This window comes from Leptidea sinapis, chromosome 8 (assembly GCF_905404315.1).
Source record: "Leptidea sinapis chromosome 8, ilLepSina1.1, whole genome shotgun sequence".
In the NCBI taxonomy this organism is placed as follows: Eukaryota; Metazoa; Arthropoda; class Insecta; order Lepidoptera; family Pieridae; genus Leptidea; species Leptidea sinapis.
The window spans coordinates 11,692,278-11,713,523 of NC_066272.1; the positions used below are offsets into that span (position 1 = coordinate 11,692,278).

The window sequence follows — 21,246 nt, forward strand, 5'->3', positions numbered from 1 at the left end:
GTCATCTTTACGGAAATGAAAATTGAATGATTGATCCTTCCATCATAATATCTAGTTTCTTCATTTTCCGTAAATTACGAGGTTCGATATTGTTTCAGAAATAAAGCTAATATTTATTGCTATATATTTAACAAACTAGTATTAAAATGTTTATTTCTTCAAAAAGATAAGATCCTTTTTATGTCTTTTCATTTGAGCTGTTATATCGTGAGGTGACCAGCGAGGTGATTTTTTGAGTCGTGGTCTATCATCCGTTACTTAACTGGTCGTGTAACTGGAGTAACTTGTAGGATGGAGAACAATTTGAGTCGCAGTGGAAGCCGGTCAAGCTCAGTATGTGAACTAGAAAAGGAACTTAGTGATATGGAAATAATTAAATCAAGAACCAATCGACGTTCTATATTTGCTAGAACACTACCAGCACGAAAAGCAAAAAGGATTAGATTCTATCGAAACGGTGACAAATTTTATTCCGGTGTTATTATTCCAGTACTGCCAGAGAGATATAGGTAATTTTCCCTCCTTTCGAATTAATAAAAAAATAAGCATATTTTATGATTAAATATACTAATGACTATAAAAATAAACATGTTGTTTGAAAAGATTCACACAAAATTCCCCTTACATTTTTTTTTTAAATAAATATTATCTTAACATATATTGTATTGTTTTTCAGATCATTTGATAGTCTTACTACTGATTTAACGAGAGTATTACTTGATAATGTGACACTGCCAAATGGTGTTAGAACAATATATTCACTTGAAGGTAGAAAAGTAAGTATAAAATCTATTCTATTCTTTTGACGACCTGTATAGCCGAGTGGTTAGCGATCCTACCTACTAAGCTAGAGGTCCCGGGTTCGAATCCCGGTAAGTGCAAGCATTTATATGATGAATATGGTTGTTTGTTTCCAAGTCATGGATGTTTAAATGTATTTATGTATGTTTATATGAATTATGTATGTTTAAGTAAGTATATTGTATTAAATATATCATTGTCTTGTAACTCATAACACAGGCTATATATGCTTAACTTGGGGCAAGATAATTTGTGTAAAAAGTGTGTCAATATTATATTATATACTTCCTACTGTGGCTTCTGCGGAAGTTATACCACAAGTGTGCCAATGTCACATTAAGGTAGACAACCAAGCTTAGAGTATTTGTTTTCTAATTTTAATAGTAGTGATCAGTGCTAAAGATTGAAACAAGTTTTTTTTTATGGAATAGGAGGACAAACAAGCGTACGGGTCACCTGGTGTTAAGTGATCACCGCTGGCCACATTCTCTTGCAACACCAGAGGAATCACAAGAGTGTTGCCGGCCTTTAAGGAAGGTGTATGCCCTTTTTATGAAAGGTACCCATGTCGTATCGTCCCGGAAACACCGCACAAGGAAACTCATCTTTGTAGTACGAGGGAGAAAGCTCCTTGAAAACCGCCTTATTTTCTTATACCTGAAATAAATATACATGCTGTTAGAATATAAAGGACAATATAGGTTTTAACAGTGTGTAAATGAAATATTTTCGTACTGATCAGTAAATATGCACTTAACACAATGTCTGTTACCTACAGATATAATGCATTATATAATTTTAGGTAAGTAAGCTGGATGATTTGGAAGATGGACAGTCATATGTTTGCAGCGGGTTTGGAGAACCATTCAAAAAGATAGATTATGAAGCAAGTGCAGTAACACCTCAATCGTTCAGATTGAGCGGGCCAGAGTCATTGAATGATACTTCAAGTCCCTCACCAGCTCGTGCTAACAATAGACTGTCAAGATATTTACAGGTATATTATTTTTTTTTTTACTGAAGAGAAGGACAAAGTAGGATATGGGTCACCTGATGTTAAGTGATCACCACCACCTACATTGTTTTGCAACACCAGAAGAGTAACAGTAGTGTTGATGGCCTTTTAAAAAGTACATTATTATCAATTTGTTACAGTTACTGACCTGAATTGGTCAATTGTTAAGCCAACTCGATTTGTGTAATAATTCAGTATTACTTAACATGCTCACTGCTTGTATTTAAAAGTAATAATACAGCTGTGAGGTGTTTAATCACTTAACACACTTGTTTTAATAGCACAGGTGACATGCACATAAAAAAACATGTTATTTTCAGCTAACAATGAGGGAGTGCAGCTTAATATGAATTATTGATTATAATAATTCAACTATTATTTAAAAAAGATTTAAAAATCTATGATAATAGTTTGCCTATTGAAATAAAAATTATTCATTTAATTCAAGTTTACACTAATTATAGTAATCCTAATTTAAAGTCCCTGTGAATGGAAGTTTGTTCGCAACGGAGGATGGCGAGAATACATGTATTTTGGGACCCACTGAAATAGGTGGCATACATCATGGAAACTTACTAAGAATTGTAGAACGTAACAAAACTAAAAAAAAGGCAAAAAAAAAGCTAAAGTAAAATGCATAATTATTGTCTGCTTAAAGATAATATAATATTTATGTGGAAGGTTGACCAGCAGCTAATAATTCAAAGTTCATTCTTTTTTCAAGCAGGTATCGAATCTTTTAAAGATACTTACCTACTGATTTTTGTATCAAAAACAATAAATCATATTGTATTATGAATAAGAATTACTGATTTGAGTAGGTATAGATAGTTTGATAGTGTTAGAACGTCCATATAAAAAATTCTATCATGTCAAAAAAATGTAGATGTCAATAACGAATTGCGCAAAACGTTCCGATAGTGCAAGATGATCTATTTTTTAATAAATTATAATAATTTATATCTTTCCACTCCCATATCTTAGCGCCTCAATAATTTTTGTGTAAACATTTTATAAACATATCTTTATAATTAATATAAACTTGTACTTGAACAATGCTTCCTTAATTTTTAAATTATGTGGGTCCATTCTCGCCATTCGCCTTTGATGATCATTGCCATCCAGCTAGATCTAGAATAGAATCTGCTACCCTAACATACACCGTGTGTTTATTTTAAAAATACCCTCTGGCTTCACTACCCCTTTTAAAACCAGTCTGAGTTGGTCAATGTGATACACAAAATTTACACAGAAGTTTTGCAGGTGTGTGTAGATTTTCCTACAATGTTTTCTTTTACACCATAAGAGTGTTAAATAATTAACGTAAATATGCATTCGGAAAATTGAAAACATATTGGTGTATATGGAGGATAAGTGAATTTGCCAGAAACTGTCATAACCATAATGTTAACACCAGGAACAGACATAAACTTATGATGCCTACTACTCAGCTAAGTAGAGTTAGTCTTTTGTGGGGCGTGGTATATGCTTTTACAACAAGATCCCCGAAAATGTTCAAAAGAAAAGTATTACGTTATTCAAAAGAATTGTTAAAAAATGGTTGTGTGGTAAAGGTTACTATAACATAGATGACTTTCCTTATGATACCACAGATTGGGAATGGAGTGAGCCCCCTCAGGCTATTAAATAATAAAAATAATTGTACAATATTACTTTGTAAACATATTTATTCGATGAAAAAAAAACCCCGCTGAGTTTGTACTGCCCATTCTTCTCAGGTCTGAGGCATTCATTTTGGAATGGGTGGTAGTTTTTTGACTTTCAATAAGTGACGTCACATCTTATTTTGAATAAAAATATTTGAATTTGATCAAAGAGGGCCACCCGGGTGGAGGGCAACACACCACTGAATCATCATGCACGGTGCATGCTCACAACTGTTAAGCTGGCCACTCAAAACTATGAGCAATGATTGTGAAGCATTCAAGAGTGCTCTTTAAAGTGAAATGGAGTAGATTTAAAATCATGCCATGAATGACAATGACAGAATGTAGCATTTGGCGCAGCATGGTGGATAAAAACAAACAGCTGAACTGATATAACCAAAGCAAAACAAATCCGCGCCAAATAGCTTTATCGTAAATGTGTCCACTGGGTGGCATTTTGTGTCTACTTAGTCACGTAATTACGATTAGCCTGCTTGGAGACAACATCAAACGAAAAATCTAATGAATTTTGAAAGTCTATTATTACATTTTCCTAGCATTTTTTTTTTGGTATCTGCTGTTTTAAAAAGACAAACTGCAGCGAAATATAATAACTCTTCTTTTGAATCGGAACTGATCGTCGAAACAATACACACGACCACACTGAACGGAAACAAGTGGTGCCTGTGAATGTGGTCAAAATTTGATGTCCATCCACTTAGATTTGCCCCCTTGTGGGCGTTTGAGACTTTCGGAGGGGCAGTAGAAGACCCAGAGAAAATTAGGGGGCATTGAGATGGCGCAGATGGGGCGTGGGTAGATTAAAAAATACAGTTTAAAAAGGCAAAAAAATACACAAAAATACTCTAGAAAAAAACATAATCTCAAAGTGGGCGGTGAGCAAAATAAGGTTGACAAACTATGATTTAGATGAAATCAATTTGTCATTGAGACAAAAACATCATAAATGAGATGTATCTATTTCTTCCTTTGACATATACTATAAACTAATAGACTCTCAATCGCTTATTAAAAGGTCATCAATAAATTACAGATAAAATTTAAACATTAAAATTAACACCTTATTTCGTGGGAGTAATGTACAACATCTATGGTATACGGTCATTAGAAGCAGTGGCACTATGTCACGCGCTAGACGAACGCGAACACGAGGCATGAACATTTCGTTTAAGCAATTGAAATGTAATTACAACAAAAAATCAACCGACTTCAAAAATACTATTCCAAAACAATACACATTATAAATATTAACTAAAAAGTATAAAAATAATTGCGAGTTTTATACAATCTAGTTAATTAATCTAATTCTAGTTACGATTATTGTTATTTTTGGAATCGGTGTCCTTCCGCCGCAGCCCCGCTCTCGCCTCTGCCCTCCTCACGTCGCGCGTGCGCTCAAGCACATCTCACCTATGCATGTACCTATACCATGATTACAAACCTACCTCTGTTGACACCGACTCCAAAAATGACAATAATTGTTAATAGAATTTAAAGGGGCACTTATCTGAAATGGGACACTCCATCCTTGTTATGGCTGGCGTTCGTATTTTGACAGTGTTCAAAGCGCGGTCGGAGCACAACTGTATGAAAACTCTGCCTAATAGACGCGTAGGCAGAGATTGTGATACTAGTTGTTTATTGTGTGTCAATGGTGGCTTCAAACATTGTTGTTTCTTCGTAGTACACATTAAAATTCATCAGGTACAGAGTTACAGCTATTAAAATATCACAGATACCTAACAATGTTATGATTTTTACAGACAAATGGCAACAGTACAACTGGCAATGGTTCACCAAGAGTTAGTCCCGCAGGGGATAATGTGGTGCGACCTCGCATTGTTACTATTATCAGAAATGGTGTTAAGCCGCGAAAGGTAAATAGTTTTTTGCAGACAATATAACATTTTATTTATGTAGTCAATTATTTTTTCATTTAATTAACATGTTGTTATGATTCATTGTACCTATTATCATATTGTGTAATAATATAATCAGGCAGATATTTCTTAATTATATAACTTAGTACATAAGTATATGCGTAAGTACCTACCTGCTTGTTCCACCAAATATTCCTATAAAGGAATTTTTTAAATGATGCTTACTTTAAAAAACATAATTTTGAAATAAACTTCTTAGACTGCAATTGAATAACCGATTTGAGGATGAAAATTGTAAAATTTAAATAATGCATCATGGAGGAAAATTTGTTACATGGCACTGTAGAAAGATGCAGAGGGTGCAGAGGGAAACAGGTGGAAGTTATATAATACTTGGAAGAGAATTCCAGCAAGGCCACATAAAACCAAACTATACTCCTTGGTAATGCACCATCACAGTTTAACACTCGTATTTATGTAATAATATTATAATGTAGTTTATACAGTTTTAATGGAGAGTAGGCACTAAGCCCCTATGGGGTCTTAAAATGATATGTACTATGGTACTACTCTACAATTTATAGTAATATTAACACAAATTATCTTTCCCCAAACTAGGCACAACCTGTACTATGGGTACAAGACAATGATATATTTAATACAATATTATTTATTTAATTCAGAGAGATCTCCATATATATTAGTAACAATATTTCTTATGTACTACGTTAGTATTATTAGTGGAATATATTTATAAACCTAGAGCTAACTATATCCAGTGTTACTGAAACAGTCAGCTCTGGCAGCAATCATCTTTAGGATGCTGTTACTGCTAACACGAAGACGCTGCAACTTGGAAACCGCTTTTTTGCGCACTATGGCATGGAAACCATCCACAGATGTCTCAGCAAACATTCCAGAAGCGCTACAACGCCATGGTAGCCCCAACAGCCTCCTAAACGCATTATTATATATGTGACACGTAGAACGCTATAAGTTCCGCGCGAATATGACACCCACAAGCCGCTCGAGTAAAAAGACTGGCAGAATGCTTTGAATAATAACGCTTTAACATTATTTGTGCTTCGATCAAACCTGCGGGTGAGCATATTACTCCTCACTGACAGCGCTCTACGCTCCCGCTCTGTCATAGTCATCTCTTAAGTCATACGAAATTATGTGACCTAAGTATTTCACTTTATCAATCTATCTTTAGCTTTTTATTTGCGAGAAATAAGCAAGGATAATTTCGTGACTTATGTTTTGGTGTTCGAAATATCATAACTGCACTCTTTGATGAGTTATAATTTAAGCCGTGATACAGTACAATATACATCCTTAAACATACATAAATACTCTTTTTTCTTTATTTCTTTATTTCTTTATTCTTTATTTCTTTACTTTGTGTTATTCCTTGGTTTCATGTTTTAGGTATGCAGATTGCTATTGAATAAACGCAATAGTCCAACTCTTGAGCATGCCTTGGCGGCAATCACTGAGTGTATAAAACTTGACACTGGCTGTGTACGTAAAGTGTTCACACAGTCCGGATGTCAAGTCACTGCCCTACACCAGTTCTTTGATGCAGATGATGTTTTCTTTGCCTATGGAAATGAAAGGTAATAGTGAGGATCTATTAAAATGGTTCTGGAAATATATTTTTTTGGAAATATTTCTAATAAGACACAACTTTAAACTTTTCAGAGTGAACCAAGAAGACTTTGAATTAGAATTTGAAGAAAGCAAGGCTGTTTTACAATGTAGAAAAACACCTATTTCGAGAAATTCAAGGTTGGGTATAGTTTTAACTTATCCTTTTACAAAGAATAAATATAATAATGTCTTTTATACCTACATGTTACACAAACTACAATTACTAAGAAGGTCTTAATTATACTATATAATACTCTTGGGTATTGTTAAAATTAAAATATGTAATCTAAATAAAACAATGTTTAAAGGATTAAAACATGTGTAATTGTAACTGTTTTTACATTAGTTTTTTCGTAAAAGTTAAATTTTTATTACACAACACATCGAAAAAAATCGTTATTTCTATTTTTAATCAAAATAGGATTTAAAATCACTTATTGAACGTGAAAAACTTCCACCTCTATTATGCATTAATATATTATATAATAAAGCCAACGAGACCAGATATAGAATGTAAACAAAGTTTCAATTGTTCAAAACGTTTTTATCGATATCTTTAAATATTTAAAAGAATTGCTATCTTTCAAAGGATGTCTACAGCGACTGTGATCCATAATTAAAATCAACAACTACTTACAATAACAGCAAAAATCAACAAGAAAACTAATAGTAACGGATTAATAATAACAAAAATCTCAGTAAATACAGAAACGAAAAAATACATAACACTTCGAATGCAATCCAAACAGGAATGAACTTGTTCACAAAATGGCGGACCAAATGTAGACAACTGCAGTACTGACTGCTTTCCTGTAGCACGAAACACGCCAAAACAGCTGTCGACGACTGTAATAATCGCTCACTATTGCAATGTAACTCAGTAACTGTCCGCAGCCGTTTGTTTACATTCTTTATCTCATCTCGTTGGCCCTTGTATAGACTATACTCTCACGTCCTAATGTACTGTATCCAGGACGGGTCCAAAGCCTCGAATGCCAGTCAAGGCAGCTGGAGCTGCTCTTAAGGTGAACGAGTCGAGTGGTGCCGCGGGCGACAACGAGCAGTCGCCTCTTGCGAATCTCCTGCCACAGCCATTGAGACTCAAGTACAATGTGGGCAAAATTATAGGTAAACATTATTGAGATATCAGAACACTTGAATCTTCTTACCAGGTCCTCCAGGTCTCGTATGGGTAACCAGCTGGCACCGTGTTACAAACACTCCACTCTCCGTGCTTCTGTCTGTCTGTCAGCAAGCTGCATCCCATAAACCGCAATATTTAAATGTAACTTTGAAAGACTGTGTATTATATATCCCGCTATAACAGCAAACTAAGACATTTCCAGAGATTAGACCTACAATACAAACTATTGAAGTATGACTATGAAGTACGGGTCAACCAATTTTTGCGGGTGTATGGGCGTGGCGTGCATAACGTGATCATAATTGACCAATCATATCGCTTCCCGCCAAAAGCGATATGACGCGTCAATGTGTCCCTGCACTATATATCAACGACTAAGTTCTATGACAATTGAGTATTAACAGTAACTTTTATCGATTTGGTATTGGTAGCAGTATGTAGAATAACATACGTTTTTATATTTATTAATTAAACTAACTCAATTGTACTCACCTGGGATAGATAATATTACAGTGATCTTTGGTTTGAATTACTATTCGACTTTTAAACCACAAAACGGAATAATTCGACATTTTTATCGTAGTACAGTCCAGTTTATTTTAATCTCAGTGCATTTTAATCTGAGCAGTTCTAGGAAAAAGCCTAGCGGCCGAGTCTATCTCTTTAAATAATATATTTGACAACAAAAAATAAAAACCAAGATAGTAAATTTAATTTAAAATAGCCGAGATGAAAATAAATAAAATGTTTCTTTTACGAAAGTATTTAAGAAGTATACAGTGCTATATATTGTGAGGTACCACCGGAATCGTTCGTATTCGAGTCCGACTCGCACTCGAACAGCTTTTTTGTCCCAAAAATTTTTCTTTTTAGTGTAAAAGGAGGACAAATGAGCGTACGGGTGACCTGGTGTTAAGTGATCACCGCCACCCACGTCCTCTTGAAACACCAGAAGAATCACAGGAGCGATGCCGGCCTTGAAGGAAGGTGTACAAGCTTTGTTTTTAAAAGTACCAAAATATACGATACTTATCGTCCCGGAAACACCGGACAAGGAAGCTAATTTTTGTAGTACGTGGAAGAAAGTTCCTTGAAAACCGCACTGTGGAGGAAAGCCACACATCCAGATGGTGGGTATAATATCCTAATTTGAATTGTATAAAACAGAGTTATTCAAAATCTACAATAGATACCAAATTACAATATGACTGAATTCAGATTTTGATTATTTTTGACAGCATAGTAGTAAGGTTCCATAGACAATAATTTTGAATGATTTAAAGCCCTATTGATATACACATTACACAAAAAAATGTCTCAAAAGAATAACTGAAACAGAGTCCTCATCATCAGCCGCAAGACGTCCACTGCTGGACAAAGATCTCCACGACGATAGGTGATGCGCTGCCCTCATCCAACGTATTCCGCGATCCGGTTCATGTTGTGAGAGGCCTTGCAACACTGCGTCTTCCGGTATGAGGTCGCCATTCGAGGACTACTGTCCCAACGGCCACCTGTCCGTCAAACTATGTGCCCTGTCCACTGCCACTTCAGTTTCGCAATCATTTGCACTATGTCGATGGGGTTCTTCGACGGGACTCCTCATTACTGATTCGCTCTCGGGAAACTCCGAGCATAGCCCTCTCCATTGCCCTCTGAGCGACCTTGAGGCTTCTCATCAGGCATCAGAGTAGTAAAATATAATTATTTTAAAGTTCAATAAATTTTAATCATTTATGTATTCTTACTGCAAGTACATTAAACTATTCCTATAATTATAAATTTCCCTGATGAGCTCTGTTTTTGTTAATTTATTTTAGGTGATGGCAATTTTGCTGTAGTTCGAATATGCAAGGACAGAACGTCAGGAAAAGACTACGCTCTCAAAATTATTGACAAAGCTAAATGTAAAGGAAAAGAACATTATGTTGAAGCAGAGGTATGTTGTGTTTATCAACTTATATTTATTAATATAAAAAAATAGTTATTAGTAAAAAGTATTTTTTTAAATTATTTTCCCCGTCGTTGTATACTATTCCAATATAACTAATAAGATTTTTTTTATGGAATAGGAGGACAAACGACGTCACCTGGTGTTAAGTGATCACCGCTGCCAACATTCTCTTGCAACACCAGAGGAATCACCGGAGCGTTGCCGGCCGTGCAAACACGTCGTCAATGCCCCTTGATCGCAGATGATCCGTTTCTGCGTTACCACTATGGGACCTGTAGACACACGCATAGATGCGGCCGGCTCCGCCGTCTCAAGGTGGTGGCCGGCGTTTAAATTGGAGTGAATTCCCCTGATATTGCTAAAGTCCACATTAAGCGTGGAACGGGGTGCCGTGGTGTTGGTCTTGTTGGTCCTCTGACATGTGCGGTTCTGTGACATCCCCAGAATACAACGGGCAGCCCGAGCGAGAATACTCGGGAAAGATTCTCCAACTCTGGTGGAGGTACCCTCCTGGGGTATTTGAATACCGCTGTCATATTTTAGTGGAAATGGAGGGGGGGGGGGGGGCTCCGGTCCTCGAAACTTTCATTCATTCATATTACCAGTGAGAGGCTCCTTTGCACAGGATGGCAAGAGTATAAGAGTATGGGTACCACAACGGCACCTATTTCTGCCGTGAAGCAGTAAAGTGTAAGCATTTCTGTGTTTCGGTCTGAAGGGTCGATCGGTCCTGCGCTGCCCTCATCCAACCTATTGCGGGGATCTTGAGCAGATCGTCGGTCTATGTTGTGGGGATCCTTCTAACACTGCGTCTCCCGGTACGTGGTCGCCATTCGAAGACTTTAGTGCCTCACCGGACATCTGTCCGTCGAGCTACGCGAAATGATTGCGAAGTTGAAGTAGCAGTGGGCGGGGCACATAGCCTATTCTACTTAAGCCACCTGTAATATAATATTTAAACGATTGAGTATCTGTTAGGTGCGAGTTATGAGAAAGCTGTGCCACCCTCGCATCGTGTCACTAATAGAAGAGCAAGACAGTCCAGAATGGCTTTTCCTCGTCATGGAATTGGTGAGCGGTATGTAGCACTTTATTACTAACTAGCTGACCCGACAGAAGTTCTTCTGTCTATATAATAAATAAAATAATGTTTTTATATGAATTTGTCAATAATATATCATAACATTAAAAATTACTTCGTAAAATATGCACCCTGCTGTCGTAATGAAATTGTTTCACAGCAGAACTGTCAAACCGTGCGTCAATAAATTCTCTCATAGAATTTATGTATGGACACATCAAAGGCAAAACAAATTTGTTGTTTTTATTTAATTTAGCAGCATTTTTCACCATTTATTCACCTTTTAAACCTTCCCTGGACTTCCACAAATAATTCAAGACCTAAATTTGCCAAATCGGTCCAGCCGTTCTCGAGTTTTAGCGAGACTAACGAACAGCAATTCATTTTTATATATATAGATAGATTATTGTAACATGGAAATTGTGCACTTATCACATATAACTTGTGTTTTAATTATTACAATTTGTTATGTTTTTAAAGTGATAACACTCACCTCTAGGATTAATTCACAAATAAAATTTTATTACTGTGTTTCGGTGTGAAGGACGCCGTACCTAGTGATATAACTGGGCAAATGAGATTTAACATCTCATGTCTCAAGGTGACGAGCGCAATTGTAGTGCCGCTCAAAATTTTTGGGTTTTTCAAGAATCCTGAGCGGCACTGCATTGTAATGGGTAGAGCGTATCAATAGAACAGACATAAACTGATGATGCCTACTACTCGGCTAAGTCGAGTTAGTAAGTCTTTTGTGGGGCGATGTATATGCTTTTTCAAGATCACAGAAAATGTTCAAAACAAAAGTATTACGTTATTCAAAAGAATTGTTAAAAATCGTTTGTGTGGTAAAGGTTACTATAACATTAATGACTTTCTTAATGATACCACACATTGGGAATGGAGCGACCGCCCTCAGGCTATTAAATAATAAGTTTAATTGTACAATGTTACTTTGTTAATGTTACTTTAATTGTAAAACATATTTTTGATGAAAAAAAAAAAGCCCGCTGAGTTTGTTGCGCCCATTCTTCTCAGGCCTGAGGCATTCATTTTGGAATGGGTGGTAGTTTTTTGACTTTCAATAAGTGATTTCACATCCTATTTTGAATAAAAATATTTGAATTTGAATAACCATCAGGTGAACGTCCTGCTTGTCTCGTCCCTAATTTTCATTAAAAAAAACATGTGTCTATAATTTTATAGGTGGCGATCTGTTCGATAGTATCACCCAAGCTTCTAAGTTTTCGGAGCCACAGTCTCGCCTGCTTATCAGCCACTTAACATCTGCCATCGCATACCTGCATTCACTTTCGATTGTGCATCGCGACATAAAACCGGAAAATCTCCTGGTAAGCCTATTAATAAAATCTAACAGCTACTTATGAAAATTTAATATTTTCCATCAATTAATGTTATGGCTAATAAATATCACTAAATATTATCTATATATACTATCCCCCTCATTCATAATAGTCTGCTAAATATATAACTAACTAATAAATAACTTAAGGCATTGCTAATTCTCACTCTGTCTTCTTCTATTGACCTAAGTCAGAATGAGAAAAACACTCCTTAGCGGCTGTTTATAGATAGCGGACCATTATGAATAAGAGGGTATATATTTAATCTGGGTTTGTAATTTCATTATTTGCTATTCGCACTATTTATAACCTAGAAAATTTAAAGAAATAAACATTTTAACTGGTTCTGTTACTGGCTCTCAATAAATTCTAGATAATTGCATAGGTGCTTAAATTTATTTTCTAGAGACTGTCATAACCATAATGTTAATACCAGGAATAGACAAACTTATTATGCCTACTACTAAGTCGAGTTAGTCTTTTGTGGGGCGATGTATATGCTAGAAGCCCCCTTAGTTTCTTGCTGGAGTTCTTATCAGGCTTGAGACATTCATTTATGAATTAATTTTGAATAAAAATGTTTGGATTTGATTATTTTTCTCTCACACTCAAAGATCTTGAGGACCAGCGATCGCATGACTGGTCACCTGATGGTAAGAGGTCTCCGCCGGTCATTCTCTTTTGTAACACCAGGTTTATGTCATATTGATCTTGAAATAATTATATCGCTCTCATCTTTGGGCCGGTTCATCCGAGCATCCGCCATCCGTAATTTGCCTAGAGATGAATCTTTACAGTTCGTCTACTAACAAATTTATTAACAGTAGTTTTCAACATTCGTGTACTCTTCGATCTTTCTAACGGCGTATGCAGCAGAGCTGAGTCTATCTGCTAGTTGGGCAATATGTGGACCTCAATGGAGCTTATTATAATCTACTATACTATAGTAAGCCGTCTTTGTCAAAGAAACTTTAATATATTTATTAAACTTGTGCTGTGTGAGTTCTGGTACCTATACTGTGTGAGTTACCAGTTAGCAGTGGGAGGCTCCTTTGCACAGGATGCCGGCACAACGGCGCCTATTTCTGCCGTGCAGCAGTAATGTGTAAATATTACTCTGTTTCGGTTAGAAGGGCGCCGTAGCTAGTGAAATTACTGGGCAAATGAGACTTAACATCTTATATCTCAAAGTGACGAGCGCAATTGTAGTGCCGCTCAGAATTTTTGGGTTTTTCAAGAATCCTGATCGGCACTGCATTGTATGGGCGTACCAATTACCACCAGCTGAACGTCCTGCTCGTCTCGTCCCATATTTTCATAAAAAAAAACTGTTAACCCCCATCAGCCTTCAAGCTTGTGCGCTTTCCTATTTCAAAATAATTCCAAAATTCAATCCAAGTATTGCACACAACTGCTTTGTATCTTTAGGTGGAAGTAGGACCAGACGGCAGTATACGTGGCCTTAAACTTGCCGACTTTGGGTTAGCCGTTGAAGTATGGCGACCTCTACACGCAGTGTGCGGTACTCCTACCTATGTAGCGCCAGAAATTCTACTAGAAACTGGTTATGGACTCAAGGTAAATTAATATATCAGTTAAAATTGACTTTTACTGTTTCTGCCATACGAGTACTACTGCAGGACATACGTTTTGTAAGAGTATGTCTTACAAAACCAATTTAGTATACTTTTTTTAATATATCTAGATTTTTTCATTACTTTTTCTAGCTAACATGACTGTTATATATTGTATATAAAAAGAAATATACAACGTTTTTTTTTATATTAATGTCTTAAATATTGTTCGACGAAAAGACTACATTTTGTAAACAATACCGTGGTTTGCTTAGTTCTGACATTACTCTCACAAAACACTCGGATGTTGTAAAAAGAGAATTTTGGTGACAATCACTTAGAATATGCGATAAGTTTTCTAGATTTTTCGAAGCAGAAAGCTTTGAGAAATTTGCCCTTAGTCAAGACTAAAAAAGTGTTACTAAACTTTGTGGTCAAAGTCTGTGGAAATAGCTAAGCTACATAGTATCCAAAGTAACTAATAATAACCTAGAGAAGGCTAAAAAGTATAATTTAATATTGTTACTTTTCGTTGAAGTCATAAAATTGAAAATCTCAGCTGCCGAGCAATTCCTAATAGAAGTTCTTCAGGACAAGAAAACATGAATTATTCTTGCTCAATTAACAATGTGACGATCAGATTGACGTGTGGGCGGCGGGAGTGATCTTGTACATCCTCCTGTGCGGGTTCCCGCCGTTCTCGTCCCCGGACGGCGACCAGGAGAAGTTGTTCGACGCGATCCTGTCGGCGCGGCTAGAATTTCCCGCGGAGCACTGGGAGCGTGTCTCCTCGGGCGCGATCGATCTCGTAGCTAACATGCTGCGCCCGCAGCCCGACCTCAGGTTCGCCGCAGAGGACGTCCTCGATCACGCCTGGATGTCGGTATGTATGTCTCTTTTATGGAGGTCACACTAAACCACAGTATATATATATTATATCAACTAAAGCTGTATGGAAACACAAACGTTAGATAAAACGCACGCACACATATGCAGGTGTCATGCATGTCTCAACTTCTCTCAACGCTTATCGGCATTGTGGAGACCTGCGTCTATGTGCGTGCGTCATTTCGAACGTTTGTACGTAGTTGCCATACTACTTTAGCGTATATATATACATACTGTGACTAAACTACGGCCCATCATCCCTTGAAAATCCACAGTAATTTTTTTCTTATGAATGGACAATAACCTAAGTAATCATTACCGGCCTTTTAAGTTAGTTCATGCAATCTTTAAAGGCACCCATGCCTTATCTACTTGGTAACACATTTCCCGCGCAAGGAAACTGATTCAACAGTGTGTTCGTATGTTCAAAAGTAGCTTTAAAACCGTATGGTGGAGGAATAGCGACGCGCAATCAGATGCTGAGGATGATATTATTTGAGTTAAGGACTTGATGTGTGTAAATGTGGAATTGAGTGGTAAGGGATTCATTATAAGGCCATCAACACATCCCTTGATCTCTGGAATACCAAAGATCAGCCAACCTGATGTCTACAGGCAGACAGTTTACTTCTAATTTCCATCAGATGAGCCACAAGTGGAGCATTGCTATGACCCCTGGTTTGCTGCTCCTCATATCATCTCGAACAAATTGACCGCGTACAACACAGCTGTTCGAATTGTCAGAGATTCCAGATTTCACCTACATTCTACCTATGTCTTCTACGAAATTAGATTATCTGGCACGTAATTACGCCATTACTCCACAATGTTGTTGCGGCCAAAATAATAATAAAAATATGGCCATTCATGGACGTGCCGTTTGTCTCGACGACTACTGGATTGCATCCATTAGAATATGTGTATTATTTTGACCGATCACATGCGGGATGCGCATTCCACTCAGTGAACGCATATAAAAAACGTATTTCTGACGCATGAAAAAGACGCAACTAAAAGTATACCGTCAGTGGGTAGAGGTGGGCTAAACTGTTATAATTTTTCAATGAATTAAACTGTTGTGTTATATTTTTGTAACTGTTGTTGTAAACTGTTATAATATATATTAGATGTTATAAATTTTAATCGAAATTATTTACGCTGATAGTTGTTGCTGCGGTTTGAAATTATTTAGTATTATAATATAACATATTTGAAGAGGAACAATAACTTTAACACTAAGTACTAGGTAGATGGTATTTTTTTTGTTGTGCTTTTTAGAAAGCTTTTTTTTACCTGTGTACCTACACAGAACAATCTTATCGACTAATGAGTTAAAGAAACTATTAACTAAACGTATATTTACGCTATTCACAAAACTGTTATTTTTACACTAACACTTGTCTATTTACATAAAAAAATAAAAATAACTCAAGACGTATTATATATTACACATATCCATTTAATTTACTATTCATACTATAGTTTTTACAAACATAACAGTATAGTGGCAAATTTTATAATGTGTTATAGTGTTGTAATAGTTATTTATGCAACTGTTGTGTAATAAGTTGTATTAAAACACGAATGTGGGAATAGTATCACACGAGTGTTTTAATACCTAATTATCAACAGTTGCATACAAGACTTTATCTACACCCAGAATATGAATCCTCTAAAAGATTCTGAAACAGTTAGCTTACTGCTAACATTAAAACAGCCAGCCCTAGTAGTAACCTTATATCATCCCTTACTGATTATATACAAATAAACTAAGTATTAATGAAAGAATTATTAATTTTAGTAGTAATTTACATTTTGTATAGTGCAATTATTAAAATTCACTTGAATATTAGGTTATTTTGCAGTATTTAAAATATCCGGCGGTGTACTGTCAAAACTTGAATCGCTCATTTTTTCAAGAAAAATGGCGGGGTTTCGAATAACCTACTTTTTTTTTACGGCGCGCCATGTTCTGGTAGTATCGAACGCGCGTAAACGAAAATGTTCTTTTTTTGAAATTCATACAGATACCGCGCATCGAGCAATAAGAATGTGGCTGTTTGTTGAAACTCTTTGTGCATGAAGAGATCGAAAAAAAACCAAGGAGTGTTGTTATGAAATTCAGTACAACATTACAACACTCCTTTGGATGATGTAATGGTTATTGCGACATTGGGAGTTTTAATGTTGGTAATAAGCTAACTGTTTCAGAATCTATAATAGAGGATTTAAAGCATGGGTGTAGATAAAAATATATTTTAATATATAATGTGTTGTGTGTTATAACGCCCACCTCTATTAGTGGGCAGGGCTTACAAGTTGGATTGGACAAAACACGCGGATCAGTTTGGTTAGGCGAGTGAGTGCGATTGAATCCCTGTCGGACGAGATTTTAAAAACAGATTAAACAAGGTTTAATAATACATTAGTGTGTTTATAAAGTGGTGGAGAGATTATATGGATCGTCGTCCCAAGGGGACTTGAATCACTTATCACGTGTAAGTAGACCAACTTCTTAAAAATACAATGAAATGTTTTTTATTTATGGGATGGCATTATGCATACTGTAGGTACTATCACATTTTACTAACTTTTTATTACAGAACAGAAATATTTATATAATATGTTAGATGATACTGGAGTAAATAACGCACAACTTGATTTATCTAAAAATATAAATAATTATTGTTAGTATACAATTAAAACACTCAAAAATATTTACACATTGTGAATCTACTAATCTAAAAATAGAAAAATCGACAATTTAAGGTTTTCTTCTTCTAATATTTTATTTTGTGAAAATTATTTCTTTTTATTACTTTTATACAATTAGAAATATATCTCTCCACATGCAGGCTTAAATTCTCTCTCTCCGGTGTGCTCCTGTCAATGTCATTCTTCATGTGTAACGTCATACTTGTTAGGCGGCGTACACATACTCGTACATTAGGCTATGTACACAACATACAGTGTACAAAGCTTACATTTGTTTAGTAACTAACATATTTGGTTTTAATTTGGTTTTTTTATGGGGTGGTGTTCCGCTATGTTTTTTTTTTCGGTATAAAAAATGTGCGTACGTGATAGTGATTTTTTTATTACAAGTTATTTTTAATTTAGATTCCTACAAGACAGGAGTCGTAAATATTATAATAAATGTCTTTAATTAGAGACATGGAAATGATTACTTATGATACCTAACACGACATCTCAATAGTGATCACTCCAATTTAAAAATGAAGGTTTCTATTTGTCCAATATGAAATTCACGATGCTTTCTAACAGCGCTGTAACAATTTGTATCAGGAGTATTTATTTGACTCGATGGCAATACGATTTTGTTGAATGACACAGTTATTTCCTTAGAAAAATACACAGCATCAGTTTTTCAAGAGCTTGTATGTACCCCATACATTGCAAAAAGAAACTGCTTGATATAGGTACTCATCTCGCCAAAGACTAAATTTACTTACGATTTTCACGGAATATAAATTATATGCTTGTAATAAAATGAGTCATTTAAATATTTTAAATATCAAATTATATTCAGTATTGTAACAATAAGCATATTGTTGCGTAGCAACCCTTTGAAGTATATGACGAGAGTTGTCAAACTTCAAGACATTGTTAATTTCAACAGCTCCGTCAGCAATACTCGTAGCTCAGCGGAAAAGTGTTTACTTTAGACGCTGTAGACCCGGGTTCGATACACCTACCAGTGTATGGATTTTTTTGGGTTTTGTAAAGTTAAAGGAAATTTCTAGTAAGTTCAGGATCAAATCGAACAGAAAAAAAGGGATGGAAAATGTGTAAGCAGGATAAAAATAGTTAAAAGAATTTTCTAGTACAATTTAAATTTAAAGATGGAATGGGAGAATCATTTTGAAAGAGAACGGATCCGGGGGTATATAAGCCGTACTAAGCGTGGCCTACGGCAGTTCTAGTTCTGACTCGAAAGTGTAAAGAAGAAGAAGAAGAAAAGAAGTAGTGAAAAGTGGAAGTGTTCTAAGAAGAAGAAGACAGAAGAGAAGTAGTGTTCGGTGCAGTGTGACGCGTTGAAGGTACCGCCGCCCACAAGAGGAACAGCGGCAGACCGGCGAAGTGCAAGTTCAGAAAAAGTGAACGCAAATAAAGACTCGTTCCTATAAGCGGAGTATTATTTCCAATCCCTGACCCACTCCCGTGTCAATATGTACATTTTTCTTTTTAACCATATCATTTTTTTTTTGTAAGTTTTGTGTGCATTCGTTATGTGTTAATATTCTGGTGATAGTTAATTTATTATTGATAATCCATTTATTATTTAAAAAAAAATACCCAATAATTATTAAATGCAACTTTCGTCGGCCATATATTCCTGTAGCACCAGAGGCGATATAACGCATATCTGTCAAAAATTGATAATATGCAGGGCCGGATTTAAACTTAATGCCAGCCCCTGGGCACCGGAAAAAAAACGCCCCAATAATTTTACTTAAACTTATAGTTTATATATTTTATTATTCAAAACTAACCTAATTTGTTGCAGAAACTTTATCAAAACAAATACTAATAATTTTTTTTGTAATTCCAGAAAATAAAAAAATCTATTATTATTTTAAATCTCCACGGGAATAAATTGATTAAATCGTTTTTATTTTTAATTTTTAGTAAACGTGCCAAAATTATAATTTACAAATAATGGATAAATTTAATTTCTTGAATTATCAATTAAACCAGAAATTATTAATTAACAGAATTATTTAATTATATTGAGAAACATTGATAAGACTAAAAAAAAATTATTTCACTTTCAAAATTATGCCGCCCTGGGCACTTGCCCCAACTGCCCCTAGTGTAAATACACCGCTGATAATATGTCATGCACGCGAACCAGTTACCCTTTGTAACCTTAATCATGTCGTGCCGAGAACCAATCCCGTAAATAAAATGTGCGCATGGCAAAAGAACTGACAAAGCACATCCTAATATCGACCTAGATTCAATACTAATAACACTCCTTTTATTATGCGTTGATAGTTTACTGTTACTTAATTGTGATAATTTTTGTCGCTAATAATCTATGGTAGATAGACAAGACTGCTTCGATGTTTTATATGCGTTCACTGCATCCACGACAATGCAATTTTTCTTGGTACGTGGGCGTGGCGTTATAAATTAAATTTCAAAATTCACAATCGTTTCTTAAAGTGAGGAAACAAGTACCTTAATAAGACGGTATGTTGACCTGATGGGTATATGTACGCTCCGCCTATCACAATGCAGAGCAGCTCAGGTTTTCTGCTTTTACGCAAAAATCTAAGCGCATCGCAATTGCGCTCGTCTCTGAAACAATATTGTAGTATTTTAGCCCAGTAGTTCATTAAACAGTAGTGTTTGCACATTACTGTTTACCAAGAGAGAACGGCGCCGCTGTGGTAAAATTGATACCCATCTATTTTAATATCCAGACCGCACCAAAACGATATTGTTTTTTCACTCATGATTCGATTTTTGTGCGGCGCCACTTAACTCAGCTTGTTGGAGTGGTGAATGCCTTTATTCCATGGCCAAATATCTTGAGGACCATAATTGTATATTTTTTTTTATAAAAACAGTATTTAAATTGTAAGCTAAACAAATTCTACAAAACAAAGTGTTCTCTATTGCAACATTGATTGCCTATTTGCTTAATACCTATGGACCTTTATTTTGTAACCCCCTTATTCATAATGGTCCGCTAACTTTAAACAGCCGCTAAGGAGTGTTTTTTCTCATTCTGACTTAGGTCAATAGAAGAAGACAGAGTGAGAATTAGCAATGCTTTAAGTTAGCAGACTATTACAGCGAATAAGGGGGTAAATGTTTAAGATATTGTAGGTACAGGATTATAGGTTATATGAACACAGATTTATAGGTTATATGAACTATATAGTGAGAGATCACCATGTAATCATGATGCATCTTTCCTTGTATATGTGAAAAAATATTCAAAATTATTTAAGAAAGTATGTACTATGGCTATTAGAGAAATGGCTATTAGTCAATGCATATTAGAGAAATAATTAAAAATGCTTCAAATAAAATAAAAATGACTTGGAAAGTTATTTACTGGGAATCTGGAAGAGCGAAAGACTGCAAGTTTGAATATAATCTAATAATAAACAATACAAAAATCCACTCTGAGCAGGAAGTAGCTTCTGCTTTTGAGAAATTGTTTTCTGACAT

General features: G+C 35.5%; 1 protein-coding gene across 2 annotated transcripts in view; it reads left to right on the forward strand.

Moving 5' to 3' along the window:
• LOC126965675 (serine/threonine-protein kinase GA29083) overlaps window positions 1-21,246 on the forward strand; it is a 25,373-nt gene continuing 4,127 nt past the window's right edge. The window contains exons 1-13 of one of the 2 annotated variants that reach the window (XM_050809392.1): window positions 1-81; window positions 291-509; window positions 677-776; window positions 1,604-1,798; window positions 5,268-5,381; window positions 6,816-7,003; window positions 7,089-7,175; window positions 8,011-8,165; window positions 10,002-10,120; window positions 11,114-11,213; window positions 12,420-12,565; window positions 14,006-14,155; window positions 14,792-15,034. In XM_050809392.1, coding sequence (XP_050665349.1) covers window positions 292-509; window positions 677-776; window positions 1,604-1,798; window positions 5,268-5,381; window positions 6,816-7,003; window positions 7,089-7,175; window positions 8,011-8,165; window positions 10,002-10,120; window positions 11,114-11,213; window positions 12,420-12,565; window positions 14,006-14,155; window positions 14,792-15,034 — 1,815 coding nt within the window. In that variant the 5' untranslated portion in view covers window positions 1-81; window position 291. Of the gene's footprint in view, window positions 225-290; window positions 510-676; window positions 777-1,603; window positions 1,799-5,267; window positions 5,382-6,815; window positions 7,004-7,088; window positions 7,176-8,010; window positions 8,166-10,001; window positions 10,121-11,113; window positions 11,214-12,419; window positions 12,566-14,005; window positions 14,156-14,791; window positions 15,035-21,246 lie in introns of both variants that reach the window. The other variant, XM_050809391.1, reaches the window with a different exon arrangement.